Source organism: Muscardinus avellanarius, assembly GCF_963383645.1.
Source record: "Muscardinus avellanarius genome assembly, chromosome: 3".
In the NCBI taxonomy this organism is placed as follows: domain Eukaryota; kingdom Metazoa; phylum Chordata; class Mammalia; order Rodentia; family Gliridae; genus Muscardinus; species Muscardinus avellanarius.
The window spans coordinates 147,525,528-147,538,627 of record NC_137788.1 but is presented as its reverse complement, the minus strand read 5'-3'; the positions used below and the strand labels follow the sequence as shown (position 1 = coordinate 147,538,627).

The following is a 13,100-nucleotide window of genomic DNA, read 5'->3' as shown; positions in this document are numbered from 1 at the left end:
AGGCCTCACTAAGTGACTGAGGCTATCTGAGAACCTACGATCCTCTTGTCTCAGCCTCCCAAGAACTGGGATTACAAGCGTGTACCACCACATCTGGCTTAACAATTCTTAATTTTTCTAATGATCACAAATTGACTTTCTCCTGTTGGCATAGTTATTGAGATTTTCATGCATGCAAAAATTCATGCAACCACTACCACTCCCAGGATCCAGAGTGTTCTGCCTCAATCTGTCCTTATACTTTCACTTGGGGGCAGGCAGGGCTTGGCTTCCCACTGGCCCCTTCTTTATTATCTTTTTTTTCTGCAGTACTCTACCACTGAGCTACCTCTGAACTGCACTCCCAGCCCTATTTTTTATTCTTTATTTTGAAGCTGTGCCTCACTAAGTAACTGAGGTTGGCCGAGAAACTGCAATCTTCCTGTCTCAGCCTCCTGAGTGTTGGGATTACAAGTGTGCACCTCCCGGCCCAGCTTGGCCCCTTCTTTTATCTTTTATTTTTTTGTGTGTGTGTGTGGTGGTACTAGGGTTCCTGGAAACCCCACCTCTGGGCTACACTCCCAGACCTATTTTATATTTTTATTTGGAAACAGGGTCTCTTAAGCCAGCAAGGCTGGCTTTGAACCTGTGCGATCCTCCTGTCTCTGCCTCCCAAGCGCAGGGATTACAAGCGTGCGCCACCATGCCCGGCTTGGCCCCTTCTTTAGATGTGACTTATTCCTATCCTGATCAGAGGTTCCTAAAAGTCCAGTCCTTCCGCAAACCAGTGTTTCTAGTGCCATACACAGGATCAAAACTTCTAAGCCTTTATTGATTAGTGGAAACAGTGATGACAATGAAGGGGAGATGGGTAGCGCCCTCCCCTGCCCAGGGCGAGACTGCACAGTGCCAGCTCCAGGCTGGGCCAGCGTGGCCCGCCCTGACAAGGCAGGCATGACCTTGGCCACAGTTCAGCAGTGGAGAGGTCTTGGACAGGGTGCTGGGACACACACCAGGGCTGCTGTCACAGGACAATCTTAAAGGAACTGCACAAAAAAAAGAGTTGAGTTTTTTTTTTTTTCTTTTGCATTGCTGGGAATTAGATGCAAGGCCTCACAGGCTAAGCACACACTCTACCACAAAGCTACACCCCCAGCCCAACGTGGGTTTTCTGACCAAAAGGGAGGATAGGGACTAAACCCAAACATAGACACCCCTTCCGTAAGACCCTTCTTTTGAATGGGCTATGTCCCTTGTCCAAGTCCCTCCACTCTGAAAGAGTGACCTGAGATATTCAGAGGAAGCAGGAGTTTTCTCTCTCCCCAGTACCACCTCCCACAATGACACTCTGGATCCAGAGAGAGCAGATGAGGATCTGTGGGTGCCCAGAATGCAGGACAACCTCTGAGAAATACCTGGCAAAGTCAGGTGAGCGTGAGATGACATGCTGAAACTCGGAGAGATTGATGGTCCCATCCCTATCGATATCTGACTCTTCCAGGATCTGGGATAGAGAGAGCTTTAGGCGGGAGCCCCAACCTGTCCCTCCGGCTCCCCAGCCAAGCCACTCACATTGTCAATGAGCTGCTTCATCTCTGAGGCACTGAGCCGTGTATCCTCACCCTCGCCCGTGAGGCAGTTCACAAGCCGACTCAGGTCTTCTCTATCCAGGGTCCCGTCATCATCAAAGTCTAGAGGGCAGACATAGGAAGCCCACCCCAAAGAACAACACAGTCAGAAGGAGCTCTGTGGCTACCCCCCACCTCGTTTCACAAGCAGCGCCTCCCCGAAGCCCGCGTGGGAAGGGATAGTGCTCCACCAGCTCCTCCAGGTCCCTACCAAAGATGCGGAAGGCGTAGTGGGACTTGATGTCTGGGGTTGCTGTGTCACTGAACACACTCAGGAGGTCCAGGAAGTCCTCAAAGCTCAGGCTGTCTCTGGTGGGGGACGTGGAGAAGACCCTGCAGATTCGCTCCTTGAAGGGGTTGGCCTAGGTGAAAAAGCCTTCTGTGAATGCACAGGACACTGCCCGGCTCGAACACCCTCAGAGCCAACCAGACAACCAGACACTGGAGAGCAGGTCCCAGTGCCAGCCGCATGGAGCTCAGGCTCACAGGGAAGCTCTGGGGCCGGGACGGACGGCCACGGGGGACGGACGGCCACGGGGCACAGAAGGGCCAAACAAGCCGGCTTGGGAGGGCAGACGGCTTCCTGGGAATCTGCTTAACTCAAAGGTGTAAATGACATAAATGGGGCAGAGTGGGAAGGGGGGTATCCTAAGCAAAGGGAGCAACATGGGCTGATTATTTTAATTTATTTATTTATTTTGCGGGTCTGGGGATGGAACCCAGGGGCATTTGACCTCCAAGCTATACCCCTGCCCTGTTTCTTTTGTGTTTTTTTGTTTGTTTGTTTGTTTGTTTTGGTGGTACTGGGGTTCCTGGAAGCCCTTCTACCTCTGGGCTACACTCCCAGACATATTTTATATTTTTATTTGGAAACAGGGTCTCCTAAGCCAGCACACGCAGCTGGCTTTGAACCTGCGCGATCCTCCTGTCTCTGCCTCTCAAGCGCGGGGATTACAAGCGTGCACTACTACGCCCGGCTAGTGAGACCCTGTTTCAAAATAAAAAATAAAAAACAGGGCAGGGGCCTGGTGTGGTGGTGCACGCTTGTAATCCCTGCACTTGGGAGGCAGAGACAGAAGGATCTCGCAGGTTCGAAGCCAGCCTCAGCTACTTAGTGAGGCTCTCAGCAACTTAGTGAGACCCTGTTTCCAAATAAAATATAAAATAGGCCTGGGATGGGATATACAGCCCGGAGGTAGAAAGCCTCTGGGTTCCACCCCCAGTACCACAAAAAAAAAAGAAAAGAAAAGAAAAGAAACAGGGTCTCACTAAGTTGTGGAGGGCCTCACTAAGCGTGCACCACCACGCCCGGCTTGGGCTGATTATTTTATTTTTATTTATTTATTTATTTTTTGGGTGGTACTGGGGGTGGAACCCAGAGGCTTTCTACCTCCGGGCTATACTTCCAGACCTTTTTTATATTTTATTTGGAAACAGGGTCTCACTAAGTTGCTGAAAGCCTCACTAAGTAGCTGAGGCTGGCTTCGAACCCGTGTGATCCTCCGGTCTCAGCCTCCCAAACACGGGGATTACAAGCGTGCGCCACCACGCCCGGCCAGGGCTGATTATTTTAAAACAAGAATATTTAATTGGACAACTACTGGTTATAGGCAATGGGCCAGGCCCTTTATATAGAAATTTATTTTTTGTCATATTGGGGATTGAACCATGGGAACTTTATCACTGAGCTGTACCCCCTCCAGCCTTTTTACTTTCTTAGACAGGGTTTTGCTAAGTTACCCAGGCTAGCCTTGATTTTGTGATCTTCCTGCCCCAGCCTCCTGAGTAGCTGCATCACAGCTAGCACCTAGGAATTTTCACAGTAGCCCTGGGTAGTGGCAATCAGCCTGTACAATAGGGTTCTCCAACTGCAATAAGGTAATTCAACTCCTTAAAGAACCAAGCCTTTAGCCAGGTGTGGTGGTTTATGCCCATAGTCCCAGTACTTGGGAAGCTGTGACAGGAAGACTGCATGTTCAAGACCAGCCTCAATCTAGCGAGACCCTGTTTCGAAATAAAAATAAATAGAGCTAGAGGTGTAGTACAGAGTTAAAAAGCCCCTGGAGCCAGGCGTGGTGGTGCACGCTTGTAATCCCAGCATTTGGGAGGCTGAGACTGGAGGATCGAGGTTCGCGGACAGCCTCAGCTACTTAGTGAGGCCCTCTGCAACTCAGTGAGATCCTTTTTCAAAATAAAATAAAAAATAGGGCAGGGGGTGTAGCTCGGAGGTCGAATGCCCCTGGGTTCCATCCCCTGACTCGCAAAAAAAAAAAAGTAAATAAAAATAAAAATAAAAAGCCCCCGGATTCAATCATTCCCAATAACACACACACACACACACACACACACACACACACACACACACACTCATTCTCTCTCTCTCTCTCTCTCTCACAGTTAAGAATTTCTTTTCTTTTTTTATACTGGGAATGGAACTCAGGGGCCTTCTACCTCCAGGCTATACCCCCAGACCTATTTTATTTATTTATTTTTGCAGTACTGGGGATTGAACCCAGGGGTATTGTACCTCCAAGGTACACTCCCCACCCTAATTTTTTTATTCTTTAATTTGTGTGTGTGTGTTTCTGGGGGTGGAACCCAGGCTGTAGCATTCAACCTCCAAGCTACAGCCCCTGCCCTATGTTTTATTCTTTATTTTGAAACCGGGTCTCACTGAGTTGCAGAGGGCCTCACTAAGTAGCTGAGGCTGTCCGTGAACTGTGATCCTCCTGTCTCAGCCTCCCAAATGCTGGGATTACAAGCGTGCACCACTATGCCCGGCTTAGAACTCCAATTTAATAAGCACCATTCTAGATAATTCTGCCGGGTGATTTTGGTTATGCCTTGCTCCCAGGAAATTAGGGCTAAGCAGAAAAAAGACCAGAATGAGGGCCAGTGACTACATGATCTGAAGGAAGTGTTGGGGAGTCTGGCAAAGCAAGGGTGGCTGGAGGGGCTGGGGTCTGCACCTTGAGCTCTGGAAGGCTGAGGATCAGCTCAAAGGACACTCGGGCCTGCAGTGACTCCTCCACGCTCCGTTGCTCCTGGGGAAGCAGCTCACAAAACCTCCTGTGGGCTCTGGCAAGGAGAGGTGAACTTGTCACTCCCAAGTAATCAGCCTCCCTGTGGGTATTACATTCCCACTCCTTGCCTGACACTAGACCCGTCATTAGCCAGGTGAGAAGCTCAGCCACATACACTGAACAGAATCACGGGCAAGGTCAGCCAAAGGGAGATAAGACACAAGAGAGTACAGGCTGGAAGTCCATTTTGCAGGATGCATTTACTGAGGGCCTACTGTGTATCTTCTGCCACTGAGCTGGGCACTAATTCTAGATCCCTGAGGTATAGAGAGGTTAGAGAAAGAGTCAGAAATACGCCCTTAAAATAGGGGAGAAAAAAGCCAGGCAAGGTGGTCTGTGCCTCTAATTCCTGTATTTGGGAGGTGGAGACAGGAGGATAGCAGGTTCAAGGCCAGCCTCAGTGAGATCCTTTTTTTTTTGTGTGTGTGTGTGTGGTACTGGGGATGAAACCCAGGGGCATTTACCTCCCTATCTTTTATTCGTTATCTTGAAACAGGGTCTCACTGAGTTGCAAAGGGCTTCACTAAGTAGCTGAGGCTGTCCTCAACCGCGATCCTCCTGTCTCAGCCTCCCCAATGCTGGGATTACAACCATGCGCCACCATGCGCAACTGAGATCCTCTTAAAAAAAAAAAAAATGCCAGCGTGGTGTCCACGCTTGTAATCCCAGTACATGGGAGCCTGAGACAGAAGGAGTGCATGTTCAAAGCCAGACTTGGCAACTTAGTATAGCTCTCAACAACCTAGTGAGACTCTGTTTCTAGATAAGAAATTTTAAAAAGCCGGGTTAGGGGTGTAGCTCGAAGATAGAATTCCTCTGGGTTCAATCTCCAGTACCTAAATAAATAAATAAAATAACAAAAAGGGCTGGGGATGTAGTAGCTCAGAAGTAGAATGCCTCTGGGTTAAATCCCCAATACAAAAGGAAAGGAAGGCAGGTAGGGAGCAAAACCACAATCTCACCTGGATTTCGCAGCAGGGATTCCTGCTCCTCCACCCTCCCTGAACTATCCTCCTCCTCAACCACACCCCTTCCTCCCCCACCAAGAATGATCTTTGCACAGGAATCTCATTAAATCCACTAACTCCCCGTGCAGTCTTAGGCGCGTTGCCCATTTCCTTGTCCTGTGCCTCCCTTCTGAAGGTTACATTAGGTAATGTATGCACAGCTCCTGGTCTAAGACAAGTGTTCAGTAAGCGTTAACGGTTATTATATTATTCAGATAATGCTAGAAAAAAATGCCCGGTTCCCCAAGGCTTCACTGCTTTTGTCGGTGGGCAAAGTCGGCCGAGAGCAAGAGCAGCCCCTGCTGGACCGAGGCAGTAGGTTAGGTAGTGCAGAAGCCAGGGAAACGCAGGTCAAACAGCGCCCAACTTTTCCCGGATCCTAACAGATGGCTCCGCGGTGCACGCTAGGAGGGCGCGCCGGGCAGGGGCGCAGCTGGGGCGTGGACGGCCGGCCTCCCGCAAGCGCGGCCCCCCCTTCAAGGGGCTCGGCGGCTCGGACCTGAAAGACGGCGTCCCCCAAAACCTCCCCTAGCGGGTCCAAGTCGGAAGCTGGGTTCTGGGCAGCACTCACAGGAGGATCTCCGGCTTCGTCAGGAACGTCAGGTCCTGGAAAGCAAACCAGAGAGGGGGTCTGGGGCCGCCCGGGGGGCATGCAGCCCCGCCGCCCGCCCCAGACACCGCTGCGCGCTCGGGCCGGCACGCGAGCCCCGCGCACCTGGTACTCGGCCAGCAGCTCCTTGGACAGGCGGCTGCCCGAGCTCCCCATCGCCGCGCCGCGCGCCGTCCGCCGACTCTCCTCGGGACGCCGGCCACTTCTCACTTCCGCCCTCGAGCTGCGTCACCGCCCTGCCCCCGCGGCAACCGCTGCTGGGCCGCCGCCCCCGGCCCGCCCCGCCTCGCCGCGCCCGGGCTCTCGGAGCCCTCCCAGGCGAGCTGCGGCTCCCGCCGTCCCTGGCGAGCCGGGGGCGGGCCCGGGGCGGACCCAGGCCTCAGGCCCGCCCACAGTGGGCGGGGCGTCCGCGCGCGTGCGTGGTGCGCACTGCGCCTGCGTCGACGGCGGTCCGTCCGGGCTAGGGCTCCGGCGGGGTGGCGGGACGCCGCGCGGTGCTTCCGCCTCACCTTCGGGCCTGCGGGCGGCTGGGGAGGCCGGTGAGGGGCACCGAGGAGGTCCCCGCCGCCAGAGGACTCCGGAAGCCTTGGAGCCCACCGAATGGCTGCAGGCGGTCGGCCGCCCGTCTGCCCCAAGAGGGCATTTCAGATCCTATCAACCGGCGCGTGGTACCCTGCCACCTGCCCGAGCTAACCACAGCCGGCTCTGCCTCTTAAGGCTGTTGACTCAGGACCCACTGTGCTGAGTTGCCCGAAGTCGTGGAGCCGCCGACAAGGTAGGGTCCCATGTTACAAATGGAATACGTGTCTTGAAGGTTTCAGCGTCTGGCCCGGGCCCCAGTATTTAGACACTGACCGGTGGTCCGCTCCAAGGCGCCCCCTGCCCGGTTCTCGTCATTCCAGGTGTCTGGCCGCCTTTGACCCCGCTCAGCCCCCAGACTGCCGGGTCCAGGCTGCAGAGACCGAGCCCCTGTTTTTGGCCCCTCTCAACCCCGTGGGCAATTTTTGCACGTAGTATCCCAGCTAATACGTGCATGACTGAAGGAACCTATACTCCAAAAGGTGAGGATTACAAGTTTAGGGAAGGAGGAGGTGGTAGTAAGATAATTCTTGAGTCTTCCAATTCGTGCGTGTGTCTGTCTGTGTGGTGCTAAGTATTGAAGACCGAAGCATTCTAACTTTGAGCTACACTCCTACCCCCCTCCCCTTTTTCTCCCCGTTGTGGTGCTGGATATTGAACCCAGGGACATTCTGCCTCTGAGTTACACCTTCAGCCATATATATATATTTTTTTTTTCTTAACTTGGAAACAGGGTCTTACTAAATTGCTGACGGCTTTACTTAGTTGCTGAGGTTGCCTTTTTTTTTTTTTTTTTTTAAATTGGTACTAGGAACTGAACCCAGAAGCATTCTACCTCCAAGTTATTCCCGTGATACTGGGGATGGAACCCACGGGCATTCTATCTAGGAGCTACACCCTCAGCCCTATTTTTTATTCATTATTTTGAAACAGGGTCTCACTGAGTTGCAAAGGGCTTCCTTCACTAAGTAGTTGAGGCTGTACACTAACCGGGATCCTCCTGTCTCAGCCTCCCAAATGCTGGGGTTACAAGCATGCGCCACCACACCCGGCTCTGGTTCATTTATTTGGAAACAGCGTCACACTACGTTGTGGAGGACCGCAATAAGTAGCCAAGGCTGGCCCTGAATCTGCAATCCTCCTGACTCAGCCTCCCAAGTACTGGAATTACAGGCATGCAACACCATGCTCAGCTCCTATTTATTTAATTATTTATTTGCAATGCTTGGGATTGAACCCAGGGGCATTCTACCTCCGAGCTACACCTCCAGGCTTTTTTATTCTTTATTTTGAAACAGGGTCTCTAAGTTGTGGAGGTCCTGAGTATCTGAGGTTGGCCTTAAACCTGCCATCCTACTGTCTCAGCCTCCCAAGTACCAGGATTACAAGTGTGTGCCACCATGTCTGGCTGTTTGTGTGTGTGTTTGTGACTGAGGATTGAACCCAGGGACATTCTACCTCTGAGCTACACCCCCGACCCTATTTTATTTAGTTTGACCTTATTTTATTTAGTTTTTTTTTGAAACAGGGTCTTGCTAGGTTGGTGAAAGCCTCATTATTTTCTGAGGCTGTCCTTGAACCTTTAATCCTCCTATCTCAGCCTCCCAAGTACTGGGATTACTTGTTTCCCCAATGAAAATAAGTTTTTTTAGTAGAAAGCACATAATTTGTCAAGCGTGATGGCACATTCTTGCAATCTCAAGAAAAAAAAATCTCAAAAAAAGAAAGAAAAAAAGGAAAGAAAGAAAGAAAGAGTTAAGATACTAAATTTTTAGCCGGGCGAGGTGGTGCATGTCTGCCATCGCATTACCTGGGAGGCTGAGACAGAAGGATTGCAGATTTGAGACCAGCCTCAGCAACTTATTGAGACCCACAGCAACTTAGTGAGACCTTGTTGTAAAATTAAAAAATTAAGAAAGGGCTGAGGGTAGAGGTTAAAGGTAGAGACTCCTGGGTTCAATGCTTAGTACCCAAAACAAGCAAAATTTAGTTAGTTTTTTTTGTTGTTGTTGTTGTTTTTTTTTTTTTTTTTTTTTTGTGTGTGTGTGTGTGTGTGTGTGTGTGTGTGTGTGTGTGTGTGTGTGTTACTAGGGATTGAACCCGGGGCATTCTACTTACAAGCTACACCTCCCCCAGCCCGAGTTTTTATTCTTTATTTTTGAAACAAGGTCTCACTAAGTTGCTGAGACTGGACATGAACCTGTGATCCTCCTGTCTCTGCCTCCCAGGTACTGCAATTGCAGGCATGCGCCACCCTGCCCAGCTAAAAATTTAGTATCTTAACCTTTCCTTCTTTTCTTTTTTTCTTTCTTTCTTTCTTTTTTTTTTTTTTTTTTTTTTTTTTGTTGTTGTTGTTGTTGTTGCTGGGGTTTGAATCCAGGTGTATTTTACTTTGAGCTATACCCCAGCCTTCTTTACTTCTTTATTTATTTATTACATGGTACTGGGGATTGAATGCAGGGGTTTTCTACCTCTGAGCTACATCCCCAGCCCTATTTATTTTTATTTTCAAACAGGGTCTCACTAGGTTGATGAGAGTCTCACTAACTGCTGAGGCTGTCTTTGAACTTGTGCTCCTCCTTACTCAACCTCCCAAGTGCTGGTTATAGGCATGCACTGCCGGGGTCCAGCCCTAGCAGGAGTCAGGGGTCGTGTGTTGGTGAGAGAAGAGTCGAGGGTGAGTGAGAGAAGACTGACACAGGAGACCAGATGCAGGCTTCTCCGACTTTATTCAGGATTTGTTACAGTCTTTATACTTTTCTTGGCAGAGTAGACAAAACCACAGTCATGCAAGCAGAAACTTCAAGGACAGAAAAAGTCCTTAACAGACTTCAGGGCAGGGTGCCAGACATTTAAATAATCATAGAAAGTATGCTTTGTCTCATCACAAGGCCAGCTTGAACTTAATCTTATATATTGGCCCAAACTAAGGTCAGCTTGAACTTAATCTTTGGCCCAAACTTTATCCTTGGGAAAAAAAAGAACTTTGCTGACTCAGTCTCTCACATGTTGCTGCCCATCTGTTTTATGTATATGCATATACATAAAATTCCAATTACACATATTAATTCAAATAATTTTAAAATAATTCCTTTGAAGGGGGAGGGGCTAGCTTTTCTCACAAGGGACTCCAGCGTCTGTGTGTCCCCGGCCAAGCTTTTGCTCGAGGCCTGCACGAGATGCTGTAGCAAGGCACCACCACACTCAGCTTATTTTTTATTTTGAAACAGGTCTCACTGAATTGCTGGGGCTAGCTGCGAACCTGTGATCCTTCCATCTGAGCTTTCTAAGTGCTGGGATCAGAGACAAATGCCATCATTCCTGGCTGTATCTTAACCATTTGAAGTGTGTAGTGTTGTGTGCACCAGTTGTTCACATTGTTGTGCAGCCCAGTCTCCAGAGCTCTTTTTGCAAAACAAAAATTCTATACCCATTAAATAGCAGACAGAAGCCGGGCATGGTGGTGCATACTTATAATCCCCGTACTTGGGAGGCTGCGACAGGAGGATCACAGGTTCACGGCCAGCATCAGCTAGTGAGACCCTCCGCAACTTAGTGAGAGCCTGTTTCAAAATAAAGAATAAAAAAATAGGGCTGGGAGTGTAGCTGGGAGGTAGAATGCCCGTGGGCTCCATCCCCCAGCACCACACACAAAAAAGAACAGATAGCTCTCTGTTTCCTTCCTTCACCCCCCTGACAGTCAGCGTTCCACTTTCTGTTCCTGTGAATTTGCTTCTTCTATGAACTTAGATGAAATCGTATGGTATCTGTCTTTTTGTGACTGGCTTATATCAGTTAGTGTGATGTCCTCAAGCCTTGTCCACGGAGTAGCACCTGTCAGAGTTTCCTTTTTTTTCGGGGGGGGCATACTATCTAGCTAGCTAGTTAGCTATTTTGGTGGTGCTGAAGATTGAACCCTAGGGCATTCTACCTTTGAACTATACTGCAGCTCTGTTTTATTTTTTATTTTGAGACAGGGTCTTATTAAGTTTCTGACAGCCTCACTAATCTGCTAAAGCTAGCCACCATCCTCTGATCCTCCTGCCTCAGCCTTTCAAGTGCTAGGATTACAGGTATGTGCCACCATACTCAGCTTCTCCCATTTATTTTTTATTTTTTTTTATTTTTTATTTTTGGTAATGCTAGGTATTGAACCCAGAGGCATTCGATTCTACCTCCAAGCTACACCCTTAGTCATTTTTATTTTTATTTGGAAACAGAGTCTCTCTAATTGCTGACAGCCTTACTGAGATCCTCCTGTCTCAGGCTCCCCTATTGGAATTACAGGCCTGTGCCACCACACCCAGCTGGAGATATACTTTTAATTCAGTAAAACATAAACTCCTCTGCAGGTGATGGAATTATATATGAGCAGTTTCCGTGTTTTCAGCATGATATATTGCTTTTCTAATCAGAACCAAAAGTAAAGATTATCTGAAAATAAAAATCTCTGAAAACAAGCCTACTATCATGTAATTTTCCTCTCTGATTGTTTCAGGTGAGCTTCATGGCTAGTCTGAGTGGTTCAAGTGACACATGCTATTTGCTGCCTCCAAACAGTGAGGACTGGGAGGAGCGTGGCATTCCCGCCTTTGTCTATGGGCCGCAGGAACTTGTGGTGGAGGGCATTCAGTGGCCAAGCAGCACGCCCAGCACGCCGGGGCCACTGCCGCCGTCCCGCTTCGACTCTGCACTCTGCGCTGCCTGGAGGCAGCGAATGGAGCTGGGGCTCTTCCGTTACCGCCTAGGGGAGCTGCAGACCCAAACCCTCCCTGGGGCCATGGGTTTTGTGGCTCAGCTGAATGTGGAACGAGGTGTACAGAGGAGACGCCCCCAGAACATTAAGAGTGTGAGGCAAGCATTTGACCCCGAACAGTTTAACTTCAACAAGATCCGACCAGGAGAAGTCCTCTTCCGCCTGCACCAGGAGCCCTGTGGCCCTGGGCATCCCCACCACGAGGACATCCTTGTGATGATCAATGTCAGTCCCCTGGAGTGGGGCCATGTGCTGCTGGTGCCTGAGCCTGCCTGCGGGCTCCCCCAGCGCCTGCGGCCAGGCGCGCTGCGGGCCGGGCTCCAGGCTGTGCTGCTCAGCTCGCACCCAGGCTTCCGGGTAGGCTTCAACAGCCTGGGGGGCTTGGCCTCCGTGAACCACCTCCACTTGCACGGCTACTACCTGAACCACAGGCTGCCTGTGGAAGGGGCGCCAAGCAAGCCCCTGGACCCAGAGGGCCGCCTGCATCTGCTCCAGGCTGTCCCCGCTCCTGGTTTCCTCTTTTACACTAGCAAGACAGGGCCAGACCTGGAAGCCTTGGTTAGCAGAGTATGTCGGGCCACTGACTACCTCACTGACCACGAGATTGCACATAATTTGTTCGTGACCCGGGGAGCTCCGCCTGGAGAGGCATCACCTTCCGCAGTCCTCACAGGGGTCCGCGTAATCCTGTGGGCCCGGAGGTCCAGCTTTGGAATAAAGGAAGGCGACGCTTTCAACGTTGCCCTCTGTGAGCTGGCTGGGCACCTCCCTGTCAAAACATCCCAGGACTTCAGCAGCTTGACTGAGGCGGCTGCCTTAGCCCTGGTTCAGGATTGTCTGCTGCCCCCAGCCCAGGCAGACGAGGTACAGACTGCACTGGTGGACCTCATGGCCCAACAAGAAACGTAATGCTTCTGGAGGATTTCTTTGCTAACTTAACTGTTATCGTGACACAAACTTTTTAATTGTGTGTGTGTGTGTGTGTGTGTTACGAGGGGTTGAACCCCGGAGGGGTTCTTCCTCTGAGGTACATCCCCAGTTCCATTTTATTTTTTATTTTGAAACAGGGTCTCACTAAGTTGTGGAGACTTCCCTAACTTGCTCAAGCTGTTGGAAACCCATGATCTTCCTGTCTCAGTTTCCCAAGTACTGGGATTACAGGTGTGCTCCACCACACTGGCTCATCATGGGCACTGGGGCATTGATTTTCATGACTGCCTTTCAATCTCTCAGCCTTATGAGAAGGAGGATTGCAGGTTCAAGGACAGCCTCAGCAAGTAGTGAGATTTTCGTCAATCTAGTAAGACCCTGTTTCCAAATAAAAAATAAAATAGGGCTGGGAGTATAGCTCGAAGGTAGAATGCTCCTGGGTTCAATCCCCAGTATCACAAAAATAAATAAATAAGTGTACTCTCATGGGTGTGCCTGCTTCTCACTTTTTTCTTTTTTGCAGTACTA

At 50.2% G+C, this 13,100-nt stretch overlaps 2 protein-coding genes across 2 annotated transcripts; one reads left to right on the top strand and one right to left on the bottom strand.

The window, feature by feature from the left end:
- Nucleotides 1-1,273: 1,273 nt before the first annotated feature.
- On the bottom strand, nucleotides 1,274-6,463 carry CIB1 (calcium and integrin binding 1; the record flags this gene model as incomplete). Its single annotated transcript, XM_080691686.1, has 6 exons — nucleotides 1,274-1,483; nucleotides 1,552-1,670; nucleotides 1,819-1,969; nucleotides 4,577-4,676; nucleotides 6,269-6,303; nucleotides 6,413-6,463. 6 exons carry the CDS (start codon nucleotides 6,461-6,463, stop codon nucleotides 1,274-1,276), a joined length of 666 nt encoding a protein of 221 aa, XP_080547812.1.
- Nucleotides 6,464-11,393: 4,930 nt separating this feature from the next.
- Nucleotides 11,394-12,551, top strand: GDPGP1 (GDP-D-glucose phosphorylase 1; the record flags this gene model as incomplete). The annotated part of the gene is made up of 1 exon (XM_080691685.1): nucleotides 11,394-12,551. The coding sequence occupies one exon, from the start codon at nucleotides 11,394-11,396 to the stop codon at nucleotides 12,549-12,551; it is 1,158 nt and encodes a 385-aa protein (XP_080547811.1).
- Nucleotides 12,552-13,100: the final 549 nt, after the last annotated feature.